The 26,685-nt window shown below is 46.6% G+C and overlaps 1 protein-coding gene across 1 annotated transcript; it reads right to left on the bottom strand.

Moving 5' to 3' along the window:
• Window positions 1-544: 544 nt before the first annotated feature.
• On the bottom strand, window positions 545-23,067 carry LOC144178721 (uncharacterized). The gene is made up of 6 exons (XM_077706792.1): window positions 22,906-23,067; window positions 22,524-22,696; window positions 21,147-22,372; window positions 17,725-17,837; window positions 13,210-13,400; window positions 545-796 (listed from the first exon to the last, which is right to left on the bottom strand). Exons 1-6 carry the CDS (start codon window positions 23,028-23,030, stop codon window positions 621-623), a joined length of 2,004 nt encoding a protein of 667 aa, XP_077562918.1. The 5' UTR covers window positions 23,031-23,067; the 3' UTR covers window positions 545-620.
• Window positions 23,068-26,685: the final 3,618 nt, after the last annotated feature.

The following is a 26,685-nucleotide window of genomic DNA, read 5'->3' as shown; positions in this document are numbered from 1 at the left end:
GGCATCCTATGGGATCCCCACAGCTTCGCACTACTCGGAAGTACTGCCCAAAAGTTGGTTGCGCAGCGCCCCCTGCGCAGTGCAGGAGCCCTATTACGACTATGAGAACATTACAACCACCTTGAAGTGCTCAATGCAATCGGCGTGCTGCGGCGCTATGAGAGTTTCACTGGGCAGCATGATGTGATTGAGTCCCTAAGCCTATGAACGCAGTGTGAGGCCATCTCTGATGCAAAAGGAAGTTTCAGAAAAAATAAAGGGTGTCCTGAATGAGTCCTTACAATTGGGATGTATGCTGGTAATGTTTCTGCATGCTAAGTAGAAAATTTCAACGCAACGAAATTTGATTATAGCAAAGTAAAGTGTCATTATTTACAAATTCGTCATTTCGAGGTTTACCTCTATGAGAAAGCGTTCTCGTCATCCTTCGAATGCTTATGTTCTGTTATTGATGCTGCTCGAGTGCGTAAAGGGTGAATCACTGCAAGCTTGCAATAGGAGCTAAAACGACAGACTGGGTGACGTGGTAAGAGACAGGTAGAGGGGGTGTGTCATTAAATAACGTTCTTTCATTTTTTTTATAAAAACAGTTATGACACTTGTGGGGACTGCAAGGAGTACTACAAGTCCTCCACACTCCACTTGTACGCAATCTCTTCCGTTGCTTTTCGATTGTTCTTCAAATCGACCAGCTTCTTCTCAAAACCGTTGGAGCGGTCCACTCCATCCCAGCGGTATCCAGGACGGATGCCATAGCGATTAGGGGGAGGCTCAGGCCCACTGTATTGGGGAACACCTGCAAAACAAGAACAAAGCAAATGCACTGAGGGAAAAGCTAGCAGATACAAAGCAACTAGAGTGATAGTGTGATACTTAGAGCAGTAAATTTAAAAAATACTTTCACTATCGAAACCTCGCTAATGCGGGAACAGGAAAGCCCACACTGGTCTCTTATGAGGAAAAGGGACTTTCAATCCCTTTACATCACTCCTCTCATCACGCCACCAAATAGAGTGTTGTGATGAAGACAACACATCGTTCTGTACATGTGGGCAAACTTGCGTGAAGTCTGGCGTGCTTCATACTCCGTGGCAAAAGATCGCGTTACCATGACACTGGTTTTCTGAAGCTCCATCTTTGATTAAACCTTCTTTTGAAAGAATTTGATACATAGTGTGATGTGAGCACACGCAACATACACAAGCAAAAAGGCAATAATACTTATCTATGGATAGGGTGACAGGTATAGCGTGGGGCAGTGTGTGTCTCCTAGCCTTGCTATAACACCTCAATTCGACAACCAGCACTTGAGACGTACGGCACGCGGCAAGAATGTCATGTTGCAATACCATCATAAACAGCGACAAAGGCAGTCTTTAAAAAATATAGTGATTATGACGTAGTTAAACCTTCATAAATGGTATTCATCAGAATATAATTACCGTAATAATTTCAAACAAACCAAACTGGTAACCTAAAATCAAAACAACCAATTTCCCTAACACCACATACACAAGCACAAGCTGTCGACATCACAACGCAAAATCAGCAAAGCTATGCGCAGATCCTTTTCAGTTGTTTATTATGTTTAAATTAGCACAAACAAAAACAAAGCTAATGGGGCCTGCTGCACTACACAGCTTGCTTCAACACCTCTGAACAAAAGCAATAGACCACTTGCGTTCACAAGTCGCTTAAAATGGCCAAATATCCAGAACATTACCAGAAAGTGGCACCATAATTTGTTTTATGGTGGTGAGAGCCACAATGCAAGCCATAGGCACGTTGCACAGATGTCTTCTGCTTGTACAGCAGTGCCTTTTCACACATCATGGTGATGTGGGGCGTAAGTTATTGTAGGAAAGACTGCATCCCTTGCTGCCTCTGTTCATAAGATCCAGCCACTGCCCCACTAGAGTCATCAATAGCCACATTTACCACAAATAAAGCTGCAGCCCACCACAAAGAGAAGGCATCTAAAATAACAGGGTGGCAACAAAAGCTGCAAGCAAATAATGGTAAGTGGCAGAGATCCCAAGGAGCCAGTGGTGGATTTTCTAACCAGCCAATCAGGTTGTAAATATAAAAAAATCCGGTGCCACATTCCACTCCATGAGGGTGGATGACCAGAAAAGCAGTCTGTTGGTCATTGGTTGGCCACAGACTCTCGCTCAAACCACGCCGTCGTGCCGGGGAAGCAACCTAATCTGGCACTGGAAGTGCAGAGGCTTCAAGAAGAAAAAAAGGCCTCGTCATGCAGTACCTTGCTTCACTAGAGCGGAAGTCAGACATCATCCTCTTGCAGGAAACGATATTAACTTGGCACATCTCTGGATACACGACCTACGCAAAAATGAAGTAACTATCACAAAAGTAATTAGCACGGCCCTCACTGCGCAGGAACCCCAATTTGACCATGAGAAAGGCGCAACAGCGATTACTGTCAGTATTCTGCCACAAAATCCAAGACAAGGAATGCTCCAGATCGCCAATGTGTACAGCCCTCCGAGGGCATATGGGGCCACCTTTAAGAAGGTCTCTGAACGTGCCGAAGAGAGAGGAGTTACCAGCGTAATCACCAGAGATCCGAATGGGGTAACCTTAATGGAGGAACCCTGAATGTGGTTACTCTAGAACGTCTGCAAAAGGGTGTAAACTAGAGATGCAAATTTTTAACTTCAGCTATACCATACTCAACAATGTAAATGACCTTCCAAGAGAAGGATATTCCGTGGAACGGGATTCTAATCCACGCTTTACGCTTTATAAAGGGAAGCAGACCTGCCTATGGACAAACACCAGGGATACGCTAAACAGCGACCATGCTATTCTAGCAACAGACATAGACATCAATGGCCTTAATTAAGAAAGAATGCAGACAAGTCCGCATCACAAACTGGACCGAATTCAGAAAAACAAGCAAAGGAGGAAAAGCCTCCCGAGGACATGGATGAATGGCTCAGGCAAGTTTTGGAACGAATGAACAGAAACACATCCAGTGTGTACACTGATGATAGGCACCCAGGTGTCGATGCACACTTCACTTGGCCCACTTATGGAACGCAAGGGCAGGTCTAGTAAAACGATGGGAGAAGCGAAAACGCAACAAAAAGCTCAAAGAAAATATACACAAAATCTTGAAATAAGGCAAAGAGTATGTGGCACACTGAGCACTGTTACATTCAGGAAGACGAACCGGGCTTCGTCGCCTCCGTCATGTGAGGTAGCGTGGTGGTCGGGCGGTCAGCAAAAGTTGCTGCCTTGGAGATGATAAGAAGCTGAAGGCAAACTTAACTGGTTTACTGCATGGCGAGAGATGAGCCGAGGCAAAACAGAAACAATGCCCTTACAAGCGAGATTACAGTACAGGACTCGAGCTGAGCAACAGCATTGAGTCACTGCTCCAAAACGAATAATCTTCTGCACTCGGGGCCCCGCATATTTATTCCCAAAGCACTAATGGTCAAACAGTACTCCTAGTGCTTTTGACACAGCACAAACATAGTACAGACACACACAACGCTGTTTCCAGAGTTCGTGAGGGGTCGGTAGTAGCAATGCACGTTGAGTCTCTGAGAGGGGGGAGAGGAGATCTCGGCTGCCGCGTCTGCGTCCTTCAGCCAGGTCGCTGCACGCCGCGTCTGCAGCTGCCGAAGTTTGAATCACGCCAACAGCGAAGCGCCCGCAATCAGGCCATTCCCAGGCATGTTGTGACTTGTCCGAGGCAGGCTTGCACTCGCAACTTGCAGGATGCACGGACAAGGTTGCGGCGCGCAGAATTGTAAGAGCACCACAACTACCTCGGCGTTGCTCAGAAGCCTGATACAGTCTAACCAATCCAAGACCGGCAAAGCGAAAGACATAACGTGTCTTCTCGCCAAGCAGAAGGGGAGAGCAGGACAATCTCTTGAGAAGCTAGTGGAACCCGTCGCGGTGGCTCAGTGGCTAAGGCGTTGCGCTGCTGAGCACGAGGACGCGGGTTCGATTTCCGGCCGCGGCAGCCGCTTTTCTGATAGAGGCGAAAAGCAAAAATGCCTGTGTGTACGAGATTTCGGCGCACGTTAAAGATTCCCTGCAGGTGGTCAAAATTAATCTGGAGCCCTCCACTACGGCGCGCCTCATCCCCTGCGTTGCGTCGGCACGCTAAACCCTACAATCAAATCAATCAGAAGCTAGCGGATCGATATTCCCCAAGAAACGACAACTCCTTCTACAAAGACAGTGTAGGGCCTCCAAACAGCCTCGAATAGCTCAACGGACCCATCACCATAGAGGAAATCAAAGCAGCTCTTGACAAAATGAAGCGGAACACCCTGCCAGAACAGCATGGGATGTCGTATAAGCTCCTGCAACATCTCTCCGAAAAGGACTTTGAAAGGATGGCAACATTCATGAACCAAGTCTTGGACCATGGTGACGTGCTGATAGCATGGAAATCTGCAAAAGTAATACTGATACAGAAACAAGGCAAAAAGCTTAGCCTGGAAAATCTGAGACCAATTTCTCTGACCTCCTGTATGGGCAAAACTCATGGCAAAAGTGGTTCAGACACATTTATTGAAGATACAGGAGCGTTCCCTCCTACACACATCGGTTACAGGAACAGAATTTTAGATGCGACTGCATCTCATTCACTCGCCTTGTCCCTCCATACGGCGTTGTTGTCCATCCACACCCCTCCCCCATTCTCCTCGACGCGCGAGCTGCGCTCTCCGTCGCTCACCCCCTCTCCTCTCCGATAGCGAACACTCTCTCGCGAGTGGCATTGGATTGGATTCGATTGGGTTGGCTTGGATTGGATTAAGTGGATTGTGCTGGATTGTGTTGCGTCATAGCCACACCACGTTGCGTCATAGCCGCGGTCGTTCCAGCACCGGCATTCCGATTTCGGGCACGTGCATAGATTTGATCTTCGCTGCAAATTGCACGGTGGTCCCGTTACTTCACCAGCTACTATCCGTGCACTTCAGCGGCCACAAGGCCGTCATCGTTAACGTTACGCCGCGTGTTAAATAAAGAATACATCATACGCGTTCCTCACACGTTTCACGCAATTAGAGAATCAACCCAACGGAAACACCAAGTGAACCCCCAAGATGCATCGCATCTCCACAGGGTTCCCCTCGCAGGAAGGTGGGGTAATTTTAGCCTAAGACTGTCTTCTACAACTCAAGGAGGACATACCCCAGTATGACCCAATTACGAGCTATCCTTGTAGTCGACATGTTGAAAGCATTCAGCTTTGTGTCGCATGACCTCATCTTAACAAACTTACAATCAATATGATTTTAAGAAAAAATGGACAACTACGTGAGGAGCTATCTAAAAGACCAGCGCATGACACTAACACTTGACCCCCTCAAATCGCAAGAAAGACGCACTGGGAACAGAGGTATACCTCGGGATTCGATAATTTCACTGCTCCTGTTCAACATAGTGATGACGGATCTCTCGAAAATTCTCAATAGCACAGAGGGTACGAAACATGCGACATACATGGACGTCGCGGTTTCTATGAAAAGCAGTGTCACCGGGAGATGCTGAAGAGCAACTGCAAAAAGTGAAGCATGCAATCCAGAGCTATGCCTCGAAAGGAAGAATGATCTGTTCACCAGAAAAATCTGAGCTACTGGTCATCACCAAACATAACAAAAATCAAGCGCAGGAACAACTAAAGGTCTATATAATAAATGACACATTTGTTTCTCAAAGGCAATACATTAAGGCTCTGGGATTGACCATTCAGAGAATGGCAAAGCTAACCTAATAATACACAAGCTTGTGATTCATTGCAACCAAGTTATTCACATGCTGGCTATGATCACCAACAGACACAGGGGTCTTAGGGAAGAAGACTCCATGCAGGTCAAAGAGGTTCTTATCCGTTCCAGAATCTTGCACCATCTACCATATCAAAATCCAAGTAAAACAGAACAAAAAACTAGAAACTGTTTTACGCGAAATACACAGTTGCGCTAGACGTTCCTGCCCACAAGTCAAAGCAAGTGACGGAATACATGGGCACCACGAACACGCTCGACAAATTGATCGACTGTGCACAAGATCAGCCGGCTTCAGCGACTGCACGACTTCAAACACAGCATCCAAATTTTGAGAAGTGTAGGGTATGAAGTGACAGAAGAAGAATATCAGCACAAGATGCAGCTCACTCCAAAGACCAGAGAAAGGATAAATATAGTCCCCCTACCAACTAGCATGAGCACCATAAGGCACAGGGGCTGGAGAACTCTGCGCGCGAAGGCCCTCCTGAAAATTATTGAAAAAATGAATCCAGACACTGGCATAGTGTACACGGATGCCAGTCTCTCCAACGGAACAGGTGTCACAACAGTTGTCAACCGGGAATCGGAACTTGTCACAGCAGCCACAGAAAATAAACTGCATAAAGCAGCTGACCTCAAATCCACGATAACAGAGCTGCACAGAGAAAGACTGGGCAATAAGCTTCAGCGACTCACAAGCAGCATGTCACCAGCTCATTCACAACCAGCTGAACAAAACTACGGCACCGGTAATAGAAAAGGCAATGCAAAGCAGCTCAACTCGATACAGGCTGCTCTGGCTTCTTGGGCATGGACACATCCCTGGATATTGAGCGACGAAATGCGCTCGACCATTGAATCAGCACCCGGGCACTAGACAGTCGTCCGAGGATGATGATGATGATGATTTCAGGTTTAATGGCGCAAAGCCGACAAAGGCAAAGAGCGCCATGACAATCATGAATGCAATGAGAAAGAGTCGTCCGAGGACACTGCCCTTCTTATGCAGCTGCTATTTGACGCAAGAGAAGCACTTTGGGAGGCACACCTTTCCAGACAGCTGTTTCCAGCACCTCACAGTCCACTAACACAACAGCACTCACCTATACTAATACAAATACAGACCCGGCTCCTTCCAACTCCTCAAAATACACAAATTCCGAAAAATGGAGGGTACCCCCAATGCCCACACTGCAGGGAATACCCGAGCATATGCCACACAATTTGGACTTGCACCCAGAATTCCGCCCTCCCGCCCATACCTCACGCCACCTTCGCCAAGTGGGAGGAGTGGCTGGCCAACTCCCAACTCAAGTGCTCAAGGCTAGCAACAGCTGACTGAATTAATGGCAGAGTTAGCCCTCAGCTCCATACCCGGGGCCCCGGACGAGGGGGCACCTTCTGTTAATGAGGTTACTTCTCTCTCTTTTCACTGTGCAACACACCATGTTGGAAAGCCAGCTTACAAAGACTAAAATTACAATGGTCTTCTAGACACAAATGCATCGCTGGAAAGAGCAATACATGCCGTCTTATATCAAAATATGAAGCACTGGAGGTGAACAGGTGGCCGAAGTGAATAGGAGGGATGCGGCTTTTCTCAGTCTATGCACGCAAAAAAAAAAAAAGAAGCGAGAATTAGCCTATAACAGGCTATAAAAATAAAATGAGACAACAATGTACAATTTTTTCTTTTTCGGTTGTCCCGTGCAGCAGCACTGCACGGGACAACCTGCTGAGGTGGCTCAGTGGCTAAAGCGTTGTGCTGTTGGGCCCAAGGACACGTTTTCGATTTCTCAACGTTGTGGTTGCTTTAAGATAGAAGCAAAAGGCAAATGTGCCTGCGTGTCGAGATTTTGGTGCATGCCAAAGATCCCCAGGTGGTCAAAATTAATCCATCCAGAGCCTTCCACTACGGAGTGTTAAATTCCGAAATTTGAGTTTTTTTTCCTTTTGGGGTCGGGAATAGACATTGTAAATGATAATCTAATTCTGTTCAGAAAAGGACACTTTTAGTATCAGGGAACAAGCCCTTAAGCCTTTGTGGAAGCTCATGTAATTTCCGAGTACTAAGCAGTACGTACACATTTGCCACAATTTCGAAATGTCTTTCAAAGTCATTTCGGCACAATCGCACGTAGACACTACTAGCAACAATTCAGTGCCTTTCCACTCTGTAAAGAAGGGGTGACCAGCGAAGCTGGGCGCAGTGCAAGAAGTGCATGAAGCAAAATGTTTCTTTGTAATTTGTGATTGGGCACAATTCCTAGCTAATTAGCTGAATGAAACTTGGAAGGACTAGAGTTTTACTCTAGCGGACAAACACAGGGCTGTTTGTTTTCCTCTTACGCCATAGACATTTTACTGTGTAACACGTCAACCCAAACCGCTTGACCGTGGAGAACAGCAGTCCCGCCGAATCGGGCTACGAGACGTCCATGTTGAAATCTCCCAGCAGCACAACAGGCATGTCATGGGTGACTGGGTGACTGCGTGTATCCTGACTGCGCATGCATGCCCCCCAACCCTTTCCACAACAACCCTGTCCCCATCTGTGCATGCATAAACGGGCAATTGGTAATGTGTGTGTGCTTAGAAAGAAAGACAACGACCAAAATGTCACTACAGGATCTCTTGAAGAATAAAGGACAAAGTACTAGCTCGTGGGTGCGAAATATTTCTGTTCAAAGCCGATTTTTTATAATACGTGAAAACCAAGGCATATACACCTTCGCTACAGAAGCCAGAAACTGAGTTAAGCTCCAAATTAAGCATCTCAGTGACAGCGTGCAACACGAAGGCATTGTGTGCCCCGAGAAAAAAGCAAAAAGCCACGGTAATCAAAGCAGCAACTCCAGTGACATATTGCTGTACTCGAGATGCTACGACAAAGAAAAGCAAACAAATGTTGATGCCGTCGGCTGTGTCATCAGCGGTAGGTGCGGAGAGGAAACCCTTTTTAATGTTTGCGTGAAGCGCATCCGGTCTGTTACTCAAGCCAGCATTAGCGTGACTTTTGTCCCCTTAAAGGAGAACTGACACCAATTTTCGGCGTTAAGATTATTGCACAGTTCGCTTCCTTCACTCAACAGAATACCCTGGCTGAAATATGAGCGGCCTGCGACGCGAAGAACATAGTTCAATCGGATCGCATTTATCGCGCCGACGGAGCAGCGCGCGGAGCGGCACTCAGCAAATGGACATCAGCGTGACATCACTCCAGGAGAGGAAAAAGAAGTGACGCGACAGCGCTCGCCAAAAACTCGTGACGTCCCTTCACGCGCGTGGCCCCACGAGCGGCGAGCGGGCGCAGCACCCTCTCAAGCGGGCACCGGTGACGTCCGCACAAAGCGGTGACGTCAAACCGGGAGGCTGTCATATGCGCCGTTCGGGAGGAAAGCGCGGGAATTTGAAACAAACGATTTTCAAGCCGTTCAATGTAATTAACTATCGCGAACTGATGTATTTGAAGTGCTGTTTCAGGTTCGCCAGACCATTAAGCATCGATAAAAGCAATAAAAGTGTAACATAAAATTTTCGTGTCAGTGCTCCTTTAAGAGATTACAGCTAATTTTCCCTAATAGAATCACAAATCCCCTGAGTTTTTCCTGTTTTTCCAGACCCTTCCAAAGCCTTGACAATTCCCGGTCTTCCCACTTCGTAGACACTGCGTTTGACACGTGTTTCTGGTACACTTCTGTTTAAGGAATGTTTAGCCACCCCTTGACGTTTTCCATGAGGTTCCAGCGAGTAGATCATTAAAATTTCTAGACCTGAGGCCAACATACTGCAGAAATCATCTTTGTCGGGAGTATGAGCTATGCCCCAACAAGCTGCTTCTACTATATTATTCGGATACTCCGAGCTGGTAATGAGAGGAATAATTAAATTGTACATTTTGGAAGGTTTAAAGGAGCCATGAAGACAAAATACAAGTTCGGTTTGTTAGAAAGACTGCAAGGTCCCGATAACAATGATACCAATATCATCTCAATCTTCGAACAAATAACGGAGATATTAAATAAAACGTGTGAAGCAGTCGCTACCCCTAGCCAATTTCCCGCAACTTTTCTATGACGCCACGGAACCTTGTTAGTGCGATTGGCGGCCGCCTAACTGACCTGTCGTGACGACACATGACTGGACGTCTGTAATGGGGCCTCTAGTTCCATTTGACCGCATCACTTGAATGCTAACGTGCAGTTAAGGCACTGAAATTTATGTTTTATTGTTGGCCCGTATGACGTCATTCTTGCTCATAACACGTCACTGTGGCGCAAAATTTGGAAGTTTTTAAATACTTGTTGCTTTTTTTTCATTAAAAAAAAAACATCTTTTTTGGCTGTAATGGAGCTGAGTGAGATATTGAATCCTAGTTCTTTTAAATTAAACGAAGTTGTATTTCCTCGTCATGGCTCCTTTAAGCAAGTCGCGGCCTATGCTATGCAAACCTCATTCAATAAGGAAGTTAAATAGTACAACACGGAAGGCTATCCAAATTTGGGGATTTTATGTGCCGAAGCTACACCAGGGGCATGAGGCAAGCTGTAGTGCAGAGCTCCGGATTAACTTAGCAGAGCACCTGTATGCATCAAAATCCTGTACACACAAGCATTTTCGTTTCCCGCCCCCCCATAAGAACGGTCACTGCGGATGAGATCGAATCCGCATCCTTGGACTCAGCAGCACAACTTCTTAGCCACTGGGCCACCACGGTGGGTCGAGGCTAGATATCCACTGCCCCTGATTGCATCTGTGACAGGGCATACCCAGAAACTTGAAATCTTGCTGTAGTAAGCATGGGCATGATGAGCCTCTACAGGAGAGCAGTAAAAAAAAGCTTGCCATTGTGCTATACCTTGATGGCACGTCGCCTGGATTTTTTCCTATTTTGGCTACTGTATTTAAAAAACCTTCGTAACATTGTGTTGGACGGTCAGCTTTGCTGGCAATAACAGATATTCCTACAGGTAACAAATGGAAAATCAGAGTCAGTACAATAGGAAATTTAATGAAACCTGTTTTAATAAAACTGAGTTTCAACTGTAATAGCTTTCCGAAACCGATTTTTTTCTTTGAATTTTTACACACTTCAACAGTCTCCCCAAGGCTCTAAAAGACAGCAACCGACAGCACTCTTACTACAATGACTAAAATCATCAGCTAAGTATACACCTTTTCAACAGTCTGCAAATTCCCGGCCCAAATTTTTAAGCTTTCTCAGTTTACCTGAACGGTCATTACCGAGTGCACATGCCATGCAATTCTGACACCTCGTTGCCAAGTTCCAAATGACAAGACGCATTAAAGGAGCACTGACACGAATTTTCGGCGTTAATATTATTGCACAGTTCGCTTCCTTCACTCAACAGAATACCCTGGCTGAAATATGAGCGGCCTGCGACGCGAAGAAGATAGTTCAATTGGATCTCATTTATCGCGCCGACAAAGCAGCGCGCGGAGCGGCACTCAGCAAATGGACATCAGCGTGACATCGCCCCGTGAAGCCAAAAGAAGTGACCCGACAGTGTTCGTCAAAAACTCATGACGTCACTTAACGCGCGCGGCCCCACGAGCGGCGAGCAGGCGCAGCACCCTCTCAAGCGGGCGCCGGTGACGTCCGCACAAAGCGGTGAGGTCAGGCCGGGATCCTGTCATATGCGCCGTTCGGGATGAAAGCGCAGAATTCGAAACAAACGATTTTCAAGACGTTCAATGTAATTAACTATCGCGCGCTGAAGTATTTGAAGTGCTGTTTCAGGTTCGCCAGACCATTAAGCATCAATAAAAGCAATAAAAGTGTAACATAAAATTTTCGTGTCAGTGCTCCTTTAACTCTTTCGGGACCACTCCATAGGCCATCGATCACATATGATCGATGGTTTCACGAGCCTGCAGAATACAAATTTTCGCTCGATGGAACACCTAGCGACATCTAGGAGATAGTTTGAAAACTATAGTTTTCTCTTTTGTGAAGTTTCTTTTTTTATCGCCAGGCGGCAACGCATCAGATATTTTATTCTGACGGGCAGTGGTTTCGAATGTAAACAAACATGGCGTCATACTCGCGCGAGCGCGATAAGAAATCCGCCTCATCTCGTCTCGCATATCTTCGCCTTCTACTGTGGATTTTAACGATGAGAGTGGCAGTGAAGAGTCGGAATGCGGCTTTAGAGATCGGACTTCAGCTCGAGTGAGGATTCGGGTGTCGATCAGCCTGGAACATCAAATCGCGCTCAAAGGTGGGTGTTGGTTTCGGTTTCAATTGTCTCTGGAGAAGGTATGTGCGCTCGAAATATGTTCTGGCTGGTTTATATTTGTTCGCTAGGGTGTTAACTACCTATGGTGGTGATCGCCTGCCACCATCTCAGAAACGGATCAAGTTTTCGCCGAGACGAGAGCCCGGCGTGTACCTGGGCGACGACGTAGCCATGGCCCTAGTGCCAAAGAGATCACGCACAAAACAAAAAACCAGTTACACCTAGCCGCATCAAACTTTCGCGATGAAGAAACAAAGCATTGCGTTAGATTTTGTATATCCTGAAATAAGTTTATTCTTTTTTAATATTTTTATATTTACGCTTTTTTCTAGCTTTTTCTGTAGTTTTTTTACAAAGTTCTTACTTTAAGATTTTTTCATGGTTCTATCGTCAGTGTTGAAGTAAAACTTGGTATTGTATGTCAAAGAACATATAAATAGCTGCATTTTGGTATATGCTAAGGTAGTATGGTGCCTTTGCTTTATGTAGTAAAAAATTTGTAGCGAGACCTCCCTTTTTCATCACTTTTTCGGGCGGTCCCGAAAGAGTTAAAGCCGGGCTGCCTGTAAATGACGGAGCATCATTTTGAATGCCAGACTGCTCTAAATGCCATTTCTTTAGCTAAGCCAATGGTGCTGGCATAGTAGAATATAAATACGTAGCATGAGTGGCACGTACTAGAAAATGGCAAGTGTAGGCTGGAGCCTGTAGTAAGGCTTAATTGGCCCAATGGAGGAGTGAACAGCGCAACCAAAAATGAGGAACACTATGTCGGTGAGTGTCCTTCCCACCCTTTGTCTTTGGTTGTGCTATTCACTCCTCGGTTACAATGTACCAACAAGCACAACAACACATTTTATTAGACGTAACTGGCCCATTCCCCAGTGTCAACTGCTCGCCGCTTCCAGTACTATCGAATGCCAAGTGAGATCAACAACAGGTGCCACTCCTCTCGACATCACGCACTGAGTGAATGCCAGAGGGCAGCATTTGCCCACCATTCATGCATCCTCACAACCTGGGCATAAATACTACTGCACTGAAATTCTACTTTTCAGATGACAGACCAGATTGTGTCCCCCTGCAAGCCCTGTTGGACCACAAGACTGACTCCCTAATCACTAAGTTCACAATCTTCCGGTGGCAAAGAGGCCAACACAACTCACTGTTGGCGGTGCCGTCGGGGTTCTTCTTCTGCTTCTTCTTGCGCATGTAGTTGAGCATGGGGTCCCCTTCCCTCTCCTGGTCCTTCAGGTGCCTCTCGAGGTCCTCGTCGTCCTCGTAGCGGCTGAAGGGCTTGGCCATCTCGTGCAGGTGCTCGGCCAGCTTCTGGTCCTGCTGCTCCTGCTGGGCAAGGCTGCAAAAGAGGGAGGGGCACAGAGCCCGTGTTCACACCAAAGCCAGAAGACTCGGCTCTCTTCTTGGCACAAGAGCTCTTTGGGATTTCATCCCGGCATTTCCACGGCAAGGGATCGGGTCAGAGTGACAGCTTGGTGGTTTATCACTGCTCATGGGACGAGCATCCGAGCACTGGGAGATGCCACTGCACCATCACCAACACCAAGATGTGGCGAAGAACTCAAAATAAAAAATCCCGGGCCATCTCCACTAATGTGAAACCTGGGGAGGGGGGCGAAGCGTGTAGTGTAGAAGTGTATTCTTGGTGCCTTAGCGTTTTTGCCCACTAAGATGAAACTGCTGGTGGGTGGAGGTATACAGCTTTGCTGTAAAATTCTCTTGTCTTTGAAGCACAAGGCGTAAACGAGTGTCCCGGTGTTGTTTAGCCCGCGTTCCACTCTAGCACGAGGCGTTAATGAGTTTCCTGGTGTTTCAGTACCATGACTACTACATGAAACGATGATTACGACGACGATTACGACAGTGGCCACGACAACAGACGCCAACAGCCCCAGCCCCTAAGGGGCTTCGCCCCTAATGTATTGTAACAGAATGTCAGTGTACCCATCCAGCCTAATGAAGATAACTTATAGGATGTTAACGTTGTTTTAGTTTTCAAGCTCTGGTCCTCTGGTGATATGGCATGCAGGTTTTACAAGAGACGATTGTGCTTCAGTATTTTCGGAGTCCCAAGACTGTACTGCCAGGGTGTTTTGGTATCACGGTGAGTGACCTCATCACACAGATAAGAGTCCGAGGCAGCCCTGAATGGTATGAACTAGGGGTGTGCGAATATTCGAAACTTCGAATATTCGATTCGAATTTTTTGGTATTCGATTCGATTCGAACGACACTTTTATTGTTCGAAATATTCGAACCACCCAAAACTAAAAAAAAAAAAAAAAATTCAGAGCGTGTCTGTATCGGTGTTTATTTACAGTGGACTCTCGATGATACGATTCTGGGGGTGCGAATTCGCGGGATGATACGAATTTCCGAAAAGTCCCGGCGAAATTGCATCGTTTGCAATGGGAAAAATTTCGGCTGTTACGAACGGACCTGCGCGGCCCGGCGGAAGATACGAACGAGCCGGCGAGGCACCCGACTGCCGAACGAGCAAGTGACGGCTCTCGCTCCCCTGTTTGTCACTCTTTCTCCAGAAACGGCCGGGCTGTTGTTTTCTGCTCGCGAAAACGCTCTGCGCACGCCCAACGCGCTGACACCGCCGTGAAACCACCCCCACGCTGCGCGCGGCGCGGCCGGCGACGTCAACATGGCGTCGGCTCCAGCCGCGAAGTGGCGCGGGCGCTCGAGCGACCGCTTCTAACCGCTCTTTAAAATGCGGCTCAAGGGAGACACGAAGTTGCTTGTGCGGTAAAGGAGCTGATAATGCATGCGAAAACGGTACTATAAAACATCATCTGCGCCGCTAGTGAAAGCGCCCATAAAATATTTGCCGGGGTGCTAAGCCTAACCATCTCTGGCGGAGCCAAGCCGGCTGTCTCGATCTCATCGCAAGTAGTCAGGCTCCTCCATTCTGCCGCGCGCGTCGTGCGTCATTTTCTGACCGAGGTAGGCGCTACCGCGGGCGCGAAATCGTCGATGTGGGCGTGAAAATACAGCGCTCGCAGAGCCGAGGCGAGCGAATCGCGTGCAAAAACGCACCATGCGGTTCACGCTTGGCTGTTGCGGCGTGTAGCTAGCTTGGGCACAGCGAGTGAGGAGACGATCGCGAAGCTTTACGTGCTCCAGTAAGAACTGCTTTGCGACACGGGGGTTAAAAAAAAGCAAAAAAAAAATCACGAATTTCTTCACGTGAAAGTAGGAAAAGAAATAAACGAAAACTTTTTTCAGCGCTAAATTTTTTGGTCTGTGTTGGTTCATACGAATTTCGGATGATACGAATATTTTTCGCAGTCCCGCGAGATTAGTATCATCAAGATTTTACTGTATCAGCGCTCGGCAATGTGTACGGCCTCGGGCATGCCAGCTACTAGTGTCTCAAGTGAGCGGCTGTTTTCGACATCTGGTAAAGTGGTGACGAGCAGGAGGTTGTCACTGCACCCCGAACATGTCGAGCAGTTAACCTTTCTCCATGTTAACATTTAAGTGAGTGCAGACCTTAATCTGTTGAGTGCAATGGTATTGTGTAATTCCTAATTTTACTTTGTGTGATTTGTTGTGCAATAGTTGCAGTTTTTGTGTCTCTAGATGGTGAAAACATTAATTTTACAAAAAACAATAAGTATTCGTATTCGAAAAATATTCGAAAAATATTCGATTCGATTCGAACATTGTTTTTATTATTCGAATTCGCTTCGAAATTAAAAAATTGATATTCGCACACCCCTAGTATGAACGTATCTGCCAACATATGATAGTGCTAAGTTTGCTGCTTGACAATTTTCTACTTGTTTTGGTGTTTCCAACAAAAAACAGGCATTCTATGCAGGACTTGCAAAATATGTATACCGCTGTTTCACTACTCACAAAATTGCTCCACTGGCCGGCAAAGGTGCAATTGGCTGCCAACCTCGCAAGACACTAAAACAATGCCTTACTTAATGTGCTCCAAAAAAAAGGCAGACGCTACAAGTTGTCAATCCAGATTTTTTTAATCAGCGGTTTAGTTGAGTTCAGCATACATTCAGGTTTTGACTCGTCGCTAATGCTCGCTTGCTTCCACTTTCAGAAATTAAACATTGTGTCTTGCTATTACTCATGCATTCATGCATTGTGTCATTCAACGTAGCTTCTAATATGCAACATTTTGATATTTAACTGCATCGCACTTACATATCAAAATTGCAAATTGTGCACTCTATACCATTAGGCCTTTAGAAAAAAATATTCACAATGCCATGCAAGGTCCGGGCTTTTTTGCAAGGTAAGGAAAGAGTTAAGCCATTTGGGAAGCCCACAAACCAGGGCCCGCTTTCTCAAAGCCTAATTAGACCAAACTAGTTGTCAGTCTAATCGAGTTGGCAGACTAATTTCAAGGTCTCGACTTCTCTAATATACTAGAAACTCCTTAGAAACTTACAAGACAGCAAATGAGACTCTCAATTAGACTGTGTTGTATCTCAAAGCTAGCCTGCGCCGAGAAGTCAAGTTCACTGAATTGCAATGACTTAGCCAGCCATTCATGTGATGGGGCCTCTTTCGCCGCTTGCCCGTGGTGCGAGCCAATTTGTCCTTCCACACCCTTCAGAAGGGTGAAGGGCAGAAATGTTAAACTCACCAAGCAGATTTTTCTTGTAGTTAAGGTTTTCTACCCAGCACCGTTCTCGCAGCCAGACACACACCATCTCTGACCTTCACCTTAGATTTTCTTTACAAATGCGCAAACTTAGCGCAGTACACTACCATAATATCACAACAAAAAACCTCACAAAATGTGCAGGCAAGATTTGTACATTTCAGGGGTGTTGCTACCTGCAATATTTCATGCAGACACAAGTGACTAATATCAATTACCAAAGTGAAGGTTGCCAAGTGATTGCGTCAACGAAAAACTTATACCCCTTCTTAAAATGCTTCAAGCTTGCCTAAAAGGTCAGTTCAAAGTTCTTTAACAAGCTGACCCAGTATCAGCGAGAGCTTTGCTGTGGGCCAGTTAATACATTGTTAATCAAGAAAACATTGTGCTAAGCTAACATGGACGAAGCTTTTAGCGAAACACGAGGTGCACGTGCAAAAAAAACACCACACTACCAACTGGCTTTATTATTCGTTTTCATATGCATGCATCTCGTGTCCCTGTGCCCTTCGTTTATGTTAAAGGGCAGTGTTTTCATAATTAACCCTGTATCAGGAACTGAGGAGATTAAAATGTGCTTAAAAATTTTTACTTGAAACATATGCTTTTTTTTTTCTTTTCTGGCAAAAGGGATGTGCACTGGCACAGCTGTAGCGCCTGCCAAAATTACGTTTACTATATCACTGTAAAATCACCACACTCTTCACTCTCTCTGCCATCACTAGTGCTCCAGTGTCCTGCTTTACCACAAGAGTTGTGTATGTGCCCAGTCCTAATTGAGCTATCCAGGAAAACGTGCTATCTGGGAAGAAACATACTAAGGGGCATTTTTAGAGATCACAATTGAAAGCGCTGTAACCGGGAAACCGTATGAACCGAGAATGCATCAACGGGGTTCTACTGTACTTAAATTTTCTGAACTGTGCTACAGAAAAAGAAACGATTGATCCGGTCACAAGCAGTGCAAATGTAGTTGTTTGGTATTCCATCAGAGGAGGGGCAGGAGAGAGAAAAGGACACATACCCTTTCCCCCACTTGCTGTATATCTTTGCCATCTCTGCCTCCTTGGCCGCTTTCTCCTTGGCCCTGTCCGCCTTGGAGGTGTCACGAAGCTTCACGACCTCCTGCACTTTTTCCTGCAAACAAAACATAAAAATTAGGTCGGTAAACACAAGAAAAAGTCTAGCTTACTCACCCTTCTCCCCAATACCTTCTGTGAGCGACTCAACATTCAAAGAAAAACCAGAGCCCTCTTTCCTTCACCAGATAAAAGCTTAGCAGCTGCAGAGCATCAGTCTCTCAGACAAGTACAGACGAACACCTATCCCAACATTCTCAGACTATCGAAGATGTTCCCCGAGAAATTCTCAAATGCATGTAATGAGTGTGGTGAAAAATCCGCTCTATTCCATGCATCCAGGGGTTGTCATATTATATGGCCCTCAGTAAACACCAACACCGAGTTATATGAGCTATGGGAGGCACTCTGACCCTGGGTCAAAAGTATCTGGTCTTTAGGGCCACGACTGGGGCAGAGGAAACAGGGGCCCTGGAAGGAGGGAACCTACCCTAGTTCAATCAAGACCCCCCCTCTCTCTCTCTCTCGGGCATGCGCATAGGGTTGCACTGGAGGAGTTTTCTGCGTACACAGGGCTGCTGGATTTTCCTTTTGCCCAGCCTTTTGGCAAAAAAGCAGACCCGTCCCACACCGTCCCACTTGCCCAGCGCTCATCCTTTTTGTTTGTTCTGCTGTTTTGTGACTGCTGCTGCTTTGTTTTGGGGGATACATTTTTCACTGACTAGTCTATCCCGATTCTCCGCTGCTGGCACTGCTACTCAATCCAGAGGGGTACTGATGTCGACAATTTACAGAGCATCTCCCCAAGAGAGTTCCACCTTTCGCTTCACGTGCCAAATTACCCTTTCGGTCTGTAATCGCACAATCGGTTACAAGATTAGACAATGCAGCGAAGGGAACGACGGAGGAGGGGGTCATGTGTTTATTTCTAGTGATGAACGCATCCATGATAGCCATCTCAAAATGAGCTCCAGTGGTCAGAGCAATAAGGCAGCAATTGAGTGTTAACTAAAGCTTACTTTTAACAAAATTTTAATTTACGTTCTCTAGAGGGTGACTGCTAACAAATTATCACAGGTGACCAAACGACTGAATTCATAGGTGGCATTTATGCGGCTGCTGAAAGATTTTATATTATGCTGTAACCAATGAATAAAAACTACACCGCTGGTGTTTGGACATGTCCCCTCCTAATGTACAGAGGTGATGCACTGGAACGCCACCTAACTCTAGGGGGTCACTGAAGGCACCAGCAGGTTGGTTTCAAACCAAATTGTCATCTTCCCATAGCCATTTCAGTGTTGATTCGGTGCCGAAAGATGATTTAACTGCTGAGAACACTAATCAAATGCTGATCAAACGTGACGCAAACAGCAACTGCAGTTGCTAAACCAGAAGCAAGCAAGGCAGCGGTGACGCATAGTGGTATAGAAGCAACTGAATACAAGGCTTACACAGACCAAGCGGTTTGGTCAGTTTTGGTCAAATCAGTCATATTTTTCCGAACTCCCACATCCTTTGCAGCTCTGGACCACTAAGCACTTTCAGCCCTGAATTTTCTCTTTCTATTGAAAAAAAAAATTTCTGTGTGTGCCTGTAATATTTTCACCCTATATGCTTACCAACAAAAAATTGAGCTTGTGATTCAAGTAATTAGCAATTTACGAGCATGACATCTAATTAGGTCATCAGGCAATTAAAATTTAAAATTACAGCAGAAAAAATTTTTTGCTTGTTTTCATAAATTTTGGACAGCACTGAGCCCACATACAAAAAAAAAAAAAAAAAGAGCTGCTAGTGCAAGTATTTATAGATTCAAAGCTATGTCATCAAACCAAGACTTCGGTCCTTGGGGTCACCCTGACGTCAGTTTCGTCTTCACTGCGATGCCTTTCTCTTTCTAGCACTCAGCTTTAGCAAAAGACGAACAGTGAAAATATCTATCGAAAAAGGCATCCTGTTTTGGTTTTGAATCACTAGAGAAGTTTTTGTTAATGTCCTAAATATAGGACAACGGAGCTGAAAGAGCTAAGTAAAATGTTCCTTTGTGGGCCCCGTAATCAGTATAGACGTTCTGTTCAAGAAAAACATGCTGCTTGTTTGAGGCACCACAAATGTTGCCGTTGAACCAACCGCTTGTGTGTAGCTCGCACGCTTCCTCGCGACACTGTGCCGCCGACCCAAGTGTCGGCAAGTATTGCCATCGACCAGTGGCCAGAGAAAACGTCACCAGACGTTTCAACCACTTCTTTTGCAAGTTTCATGGCATATAGCCTGTGGAGGCAACACTTGTCTTCATGTTTTCACTATTTTCTACCTTATTTTAAAATAAAATGGCATATTATTTTAAAAGAGTGGTATATTCATGTTCTCGGTCAACTAGTCTATCAATATCGAGCAACTTGTATTTTGACTTCAGTGTCCCTCTAAATTACAAAATACTTTTTTGCACTTCACTAATAATTTAACTCATTGAACTGGTTTGCAAACTCGTCCAAACCTTCAAAACCAGTTTGTGAACCAGTTTGGTTTGTGATTTAGTCAAACCGGAACTTCACTGGAATGGAGTGAATTCACCTGAACCCAAACTGTAATCGAACTGGTATATTTTTTGGTTCATCACACTGAATCAAATGGTAACACTACAATAGCCCAGTTGTTTCTTGGTAGTGACGTAGGTCCGCAGCTTCCAATTGTACAAAAAAGTTTCTGTGACATCACAAGTTTCTGTGACATCAAGAAAAATTGCCAGAAAATGACTGGGAATTTGCCACTGCTTTATCTGTTTTCCTTATTATTTCCGTTACTTGTTTGAAGTTAGCAATTAATTGGTATCATTGTTACCAGGACGAAGCAATCTTTTTCATGAACTAAACTTGTATTCTGTATTCATGGCCTCTTTAAATGTCACAATGTTCAAAAGGTTGAAAATCCACCTGTTACAAGTTATATATATGTATACATACTTTACCACCTCTATTACCACTCATTTCTATTACTGCCTCCTGCCTCGTAAACTTGTTACAACCGTTTTCCCAAAAACCAAATTTGATTGCAAAAAAAAAGCAAGCAATCTAAAGCCAAGTGATACTACGTGTATGTAAGGAGAATTTCAATTCACCTGTGTTTCAAAAACACCTGGTATATATTATTGTTCCCTCAGGATACAAGTTTTGTGCTTCCACCACAGAAATGAGCTGCTCATTAGCACAATTACTCATTGTGCTACATTAGTAAAAAGTAGCCTATACTCATACATTTCTGGTTTTTGAGTCGGAACACCACTTAACTCGCACTTCTTTTTTTCAGAATTTCAGAGCTTCGAGTTAACGGCAACAAATGCGAAATAATAAGCCAACAGCCTTACTGGTTCTCTGCCTTTTCTTTTCGGGCTTCCCAATTCCTTTCCGTCGGTGGCACGCGTTGTCGGTCTGTGCTTAGACTTGGGCGGCGAGGACTTGTGGCCCGATTTTTTATCGTGCGATGTCCTGCTCTGCTTGTGGTGCTCCTTCCGTGATGCCACAGGCAATTCCTGGCTCCGTCCAGGCCTTGGTGGTGATAAATCACTATCCGAGCCACGACTTTTTATCGGCACCGGGCTTTCACTGGTTCTGCCTAACCTCACTGGTGACAAATCACTGTCCGACCCACCGCGTCTTTTGGGACGCTTAATAACTGTTCCTGAACGTGGCGGAGAAAGGTCGCTGTCCGTACTATGCCTATTCCTCAGCGCAGGGCTTCCCCCTGTTCTCCGTGGGCGCTTTGGAGAAAGATCGCTGTCGACACTCTCAGCAGCATGTGGAGGGCGAGAGGGTGACAGGTCGCTGTCAGAGTCGTGTCTTAGACGCGGCAATCTCTGCTCATCGTGGTCGTCACGCGGTGAAACTGGTTCCTTCTTGACCACTACCTCTGTATACTGCGGAGAACGGCGCCGCTCTGGGACTTCCTTCCGTCGCTTGTGCTTGCCTGCACCACGATCGGCCTCACTGTGGTCACTTCTCGTCCTCAAAGGTGGGTCTTCCGAATCACTTGGTGATGCACGCCCTCTTCTGCGGTTCTCACTGCTTTTGCTCTGCCTTCCCCTGTTGTCAGGTGAATCAGGTGGTTCCACTTTAACTTTGACTTCATCGGAATAGAATCGTTCAGGTGATGAGCCACAGTGCATGCTTATCTGCTCCTTCCTGTTCTTCAGTGAGGTGGATGATACGTCTGCGTCTGCCCTGTGCAGTGTCGGAGTCGAATGGCGCTTCTTTGGAGATCGTTCCTTGCCGCCTCTGCCCGTGGACGGTAGATTTCTTCTCTGTGGGGACGTCTTACTGCTTGAATGTTGACTCGCCTTCTGTGGGGAGCGTTTATGGCGGGAATTCTTAGGCTCCGGTTCTGAAGGCGGCGTCCCTCGTCCCCGCGAGTTTCTCGCAAGCTCACCGTGCTTGGACGAAGGCTCTGCGACCGCGGCCGGTCGTTCTGGGGACAGGTCGCTGTCGGAATCGTGCCTGCCCCTGTAGCAGGCTTGACGCCGTTTTCGCGGCGGCGATTCGTCACTGTCATTTCTCCTCTGCTTGGGAGATGTGCTCGTTTCGTCTCTATCAGCATCTGGTGAAGTGAAAGCATGCAATAACAACAGTCAGAAAACATGTTGAATAGTTATATGAAACGAGATCAAAGCAGTGCGAGTAACAGCGTAGGTTTCGCACGTTGCCAAATCCTTTCCCCCAGTCTGCAGAGCTTTTTGATGCCTACTTACCTTTGCCTAGTTTCCTCCACTGCCCAGGTGTGTACTGTTCCGCCACACGGGCATGCAGGGGTCGCTCGTCGATAACGATGCCAACAGTGGGTTCGTCCTCTTCGGGAGTCGCCTCGCGACTGTTGGCCAAGGGAATCTGCTTCAGATCAACGTCGTCGTCGAGTATCCTTAACCTGTTAGAGGTGGACGAATAAAGCATTACACGCAGCATACTTTACAATGGTTTGTTTGTCATCTGCACACCAGTCGCACGGTAAAAATAAAAACAAATAGTATGGAGACTGCCCGGCCCACCAACAGTTCGGCGGTTTCTTCCCGAATGCACAATTAAAACGAGAACCTAGGACACAAACTATCACAAATGCTCTCAAGCAAGACGTACCTTTGCACGGTAGAGGGTTTTGTTCGCTTTTTCTTTTTCTTGTCCTTCCCGGACATATATTTCTCCAAATATTTGAGTTTGTCGACCGCTTTCGCCGGAGCAACAGCATCGCCGGACGACGCCATGACCGCAAGCGTTTGTTTCCCTTTCTCTCTCTTTCTCTCGTTCCCGCCTCCTCGCTTGTTTACTCCATGATTTACAATTTGCCTCATAGATGCCGCCACTTTGCACACAGTTGAAGGAAGCACATTTTAGGCGGGAATTTCAAGCGGTGCGGCATTCGCCTAGCTGAACGCAAAGCTCACAAACAAACAAGAAGTGGTGCCAACGACCTCGGCACCTCGCATGGTACCCCACCATGAATATGAACTCAAATGGAGCGCGTGAACCACAATTAGTACCACAGTTGCTACAATGCCTTCATAAACAGTAACCACAGCCGGTGTGCTGGGCTTTTCGATATGTACATACGTACCTTTGAAAGGCCTTTCCAGCACACCCCAGCCTTCCTGGGTTGAAATAAAGAGTTATCGTTGCTATTGTCATCAAAGCAAGCTGGTAGTGCACACTTGCAGGGCCGTGCGACGCGGAATAGCTTTTAATGACTGAGATTTTGAACAAGGCATAATGATACGACAAATGCGCAAAGACAAAACAGGCAGTGCTAGCGGAACTCGCAACTCGTAGTACTACAGTCAAACCCGTTTATAGCGAACCGCAACATGCACCGCGATTAGTTCGATATATCCAATAGTTCGATATAGCCGAACCCGCCTATAACGAGCTTATTGTTACGAGTTCGCAATCCGCGAGAGGCCGCCGCCCCCTCCCCAGCTCCGCCATCCGCGTATGCAGGAACGAACACAGTACAGTAGCCATTACCATACCAAAATAATCCATTTATTGGAAGGAATAAAGCTATTTTCCGCCTTAACTGACCACGTTGCAAAAAAAAAAAAAAAACGGTGATTTTTGTTTTCACTTTCGTTTTGGCGGCTTCAACTAGCATAGCATTCTCTACACGAAACATTGCACCACCAGTTCGAGTCCGCGTTCTCAAGAATATAAGAAGCATTGGCGCAGCACATTGACTGCCGAAAGCGCTTTATTATAAGCGTCGGACGGGTTTCACTCGTGACATCACCGGGAACGTTGGCTAGCTCTTCCCACCGTTCACCGATGCTGCTGTCTTGGTCCGGACTCGCTGACTGGGCGGGTTTCGTCACGAGTCCCGCGCACCGGAAAGAGTTACGGAAAGTATTGGGCGTCACGTCGCTCCATGCGAGGCGCAATGTCTCAGTCGCGGCTCTTGCTCCGTGGTCGTGGCCAATCCACATCTCAATCGCCGCTCGAGATCATGCATTTCGGCGGCCATTCTAGGCGCCCAGAGTTCGATATATCGGATGTGAACTTCGTTATAAGGAATAAGTTTCCCATGTATTTCCGGAACTGAATTATTTTTGTTCGATATATAGCATAATTCGCTCTATCCGGGTTCGTTATAGCCGGGTTTGACTGTATAGATAGATCAGTAGGTTTTATGAACTTGTTCGCGGATTCAACGCTGCGATGTCGGCCCCTTTCACAATTTTGTACTAGTCCTTTCGTGCTGCTTTGCCAAAAAATAGAACATTCACAAACCGCAGCACTACAGCTGGGGCGTACATTCGTCTCCAAATTTATTTCTCGTGTCGGTGTCCTAATAGATCTGGCGCCATATTGGCAGCGAAAGGTTTTGAGCAAGGGTGCTCAAAAGGTTTTGAGCAAAAAGGGTGCGTGCTTTTTTGAGCCAGGGTGCTCAAAAAAGCCCGCCACCAGGTTTGTCACCTGAAAGTAGACGCCATTTACAGCATTCCCTTGTCCTGCGGCAAATGCGATGTAGGACAGACGAGGCGGTGCATAAATGGCCGCCTAGGGCAGCATCGAGCAGCAGTGCTGTCGCTTGCTGGGGGGGCCACTTGGCCGGCCATTGCAAGCGGTGCCCTGGGGCCGAATTCTCTAAAACGACGGGGCGTCGTTTTGAAACGACGGGGTAGCGCCATGCAAATGCATGTGTTCTGGGGTTGGGGCCGTCGCTTTGGGGTTCTCTGCAGGTAGAGTGAGCCGCAGAAAAGCGCTTAGACAAGGGCGCCAAGCGACACCCACTGCCCCCCCCCGTACGGCGTTTCACTTGTCGCTTCGCGCCCTTGCCACAGCGCTTTTCTGCGGCTCACTCTACCTGCAGAGAACCCCAAAGCGACGGCCCCAACCCCAGAACACATGCATTTGCATGGCGCTACCCCGTCGTTTCAAAACGACGCCCCGTCGTTTTAGAGAATTCGGCCCCTGGTTGCGTCTCAGCATATGATGCCACTCGCGTGTATTAGGTAGCGGGCGCGGCCAAGTGAAACGAGAGATTTATAGGGACTTACATATTCACAGGGAGGTAGATAAGTGTATAAGCGTGCCTTCCATCGTTCTTACGGATAAAGAACTAGGCTTGCACACGACTATGACTGTACATCGTTTGTTTTTATATTTGTTTATACTTCACTTTCATCCTTGATCGTTAGGGCTATCATGTGTTACGTGTCCCAAGAAAACTTTTCAGTTGAAGTCTAGCGATCTCCCTGTCGGCTTCTTTCTTGGTCCGTGTCTTTTTTGCTGCCAATATGGTGTCAAGTCAAAGCCAACTAGCCCAACTTTCAGCCTTAACTAATAGATCTGAAATCGGAGGCTCAAGGAATCTAACACGATTATTCCGTCTCCGCAAATCAAAGTCTCGTAAGCATAGGTCATCGTCTGCTTCAGGGAATCTGCTTCAGATTCCCAGTGTAGGGCCACCAGGCGCAATAGCGTAAAGGTGGCCACCTTTCTGTCTAGCCGTGCACACAACTGGATAGGCAGACTCATTGTGCAAATAAAACTATGACTATGGCTATAAGATAAGTAAACTTTAGTGTAGAGTAGCGCGCCCTAATCTGCAAGGCAGGTGACTCTTCACCCCATGAGCGGCCCACCACGTGATGGGGTTAGGAACGAACGCGTCACGTTGGTTCTATGGCAACGGGATATGGCATACTTATTCTGCGTTCGGCGCCGAAGTTCTACCGCCTGGCAGCTGAATACTGAGCTCATCGTCCCGATTTGGAGGTGCGCGAACAACGCGCGTATCTGGAAGAGCGCATAGCGCTGCACGCGTATCCTCACGTAAAGTGCCCATTTTACATTGTGGTTAGATTAGTTTTTTTTTTTTTTTGTATTTTAGAAGCGTACCTTGCCGAACTTCGACGGGTTAACTGACGTCACTTCGTAAAGTGAAGCTTCCTGTGCCTCCATTATGGAGTTCGCTGTGGCACCGAAACGCACTGCAGGAAAGCCAACTTTACACAATGGATTTCACAAAACGACGATGAAGCAAGCAAAGGCGCATCAAGCGCTTCAAGAAAAAGAATCCCAAGCCATCTCCACTAACCTGAAACCATGTTGAGGGTCGAAGCACGCAGTGTATAAGTGTATTCTTGGAGCCTTGGCGTTTTTGCCTGCGGAGATGAAACCGTTGGGGGGTAGACGTATACAGCGTTGCTGTAAAGCTCTCTTGTCTTTGAAGCACGAAGCTTTCTAGCGCGACGCGTAAACGAGTGTTCCGGTGTTTTTTTAGTACGCGTTACGAAGCGATCCAGCGCGAGGCGTAAACGAGTGTCCCGGTGTATTTTTTTTAGTACGCGTTACGTTCTAGCATGAAGCGTAAACGAGTTTCCCGGTTTTCGTACAGGGACTAGATGAGACGACGACGACAGG

This window comes from Haemaphysalis longicornis, unplaced genomic scaffold, assembly GCF_048455015.1.
Source record: "Haemaphysalis longicornis isolate Haplotype H1 unplaced genomic scaffold, Haemaphysalis longicornis Haplotype H1 scaffold_4, whole genome shotgun sequence".
Classification (NCBI taxonomy): Eukaryota; Metazoa; Arthropoda; class Arachnida; order Ixodida; family Ixodidae; genus Haemaphysalis; species Haemaphysalis longicornis.
Note: the sequence above shows the minus strand (reverse complement) of the source record. Positions and strands in the feature narration are given on the sequence as shown.

Coding starts and splice junctions, on each gene's coding strand:
- LOC144178721 (XM_077706792.1), bottom strand. CDS start 23,030: ATGGCGTCGTCCGGCGATGCTGTTGCTCCGGCGAAAGCGGTCGACAAA. Junction 22,697..22,905: donor AAACCCTCTACCGTGCAAAG/GTACGTCTTGCT, acceptor CACCTCTAACAG/GTTAAGGATACTCGACGACG. Junction 22,373..22,523: donor GTGGAGGAAACTAGGCAAAG/GTAAGTAGGCAT, acceptor TCACTTCACCAG/ATGCTGATAGAGACGAAACG.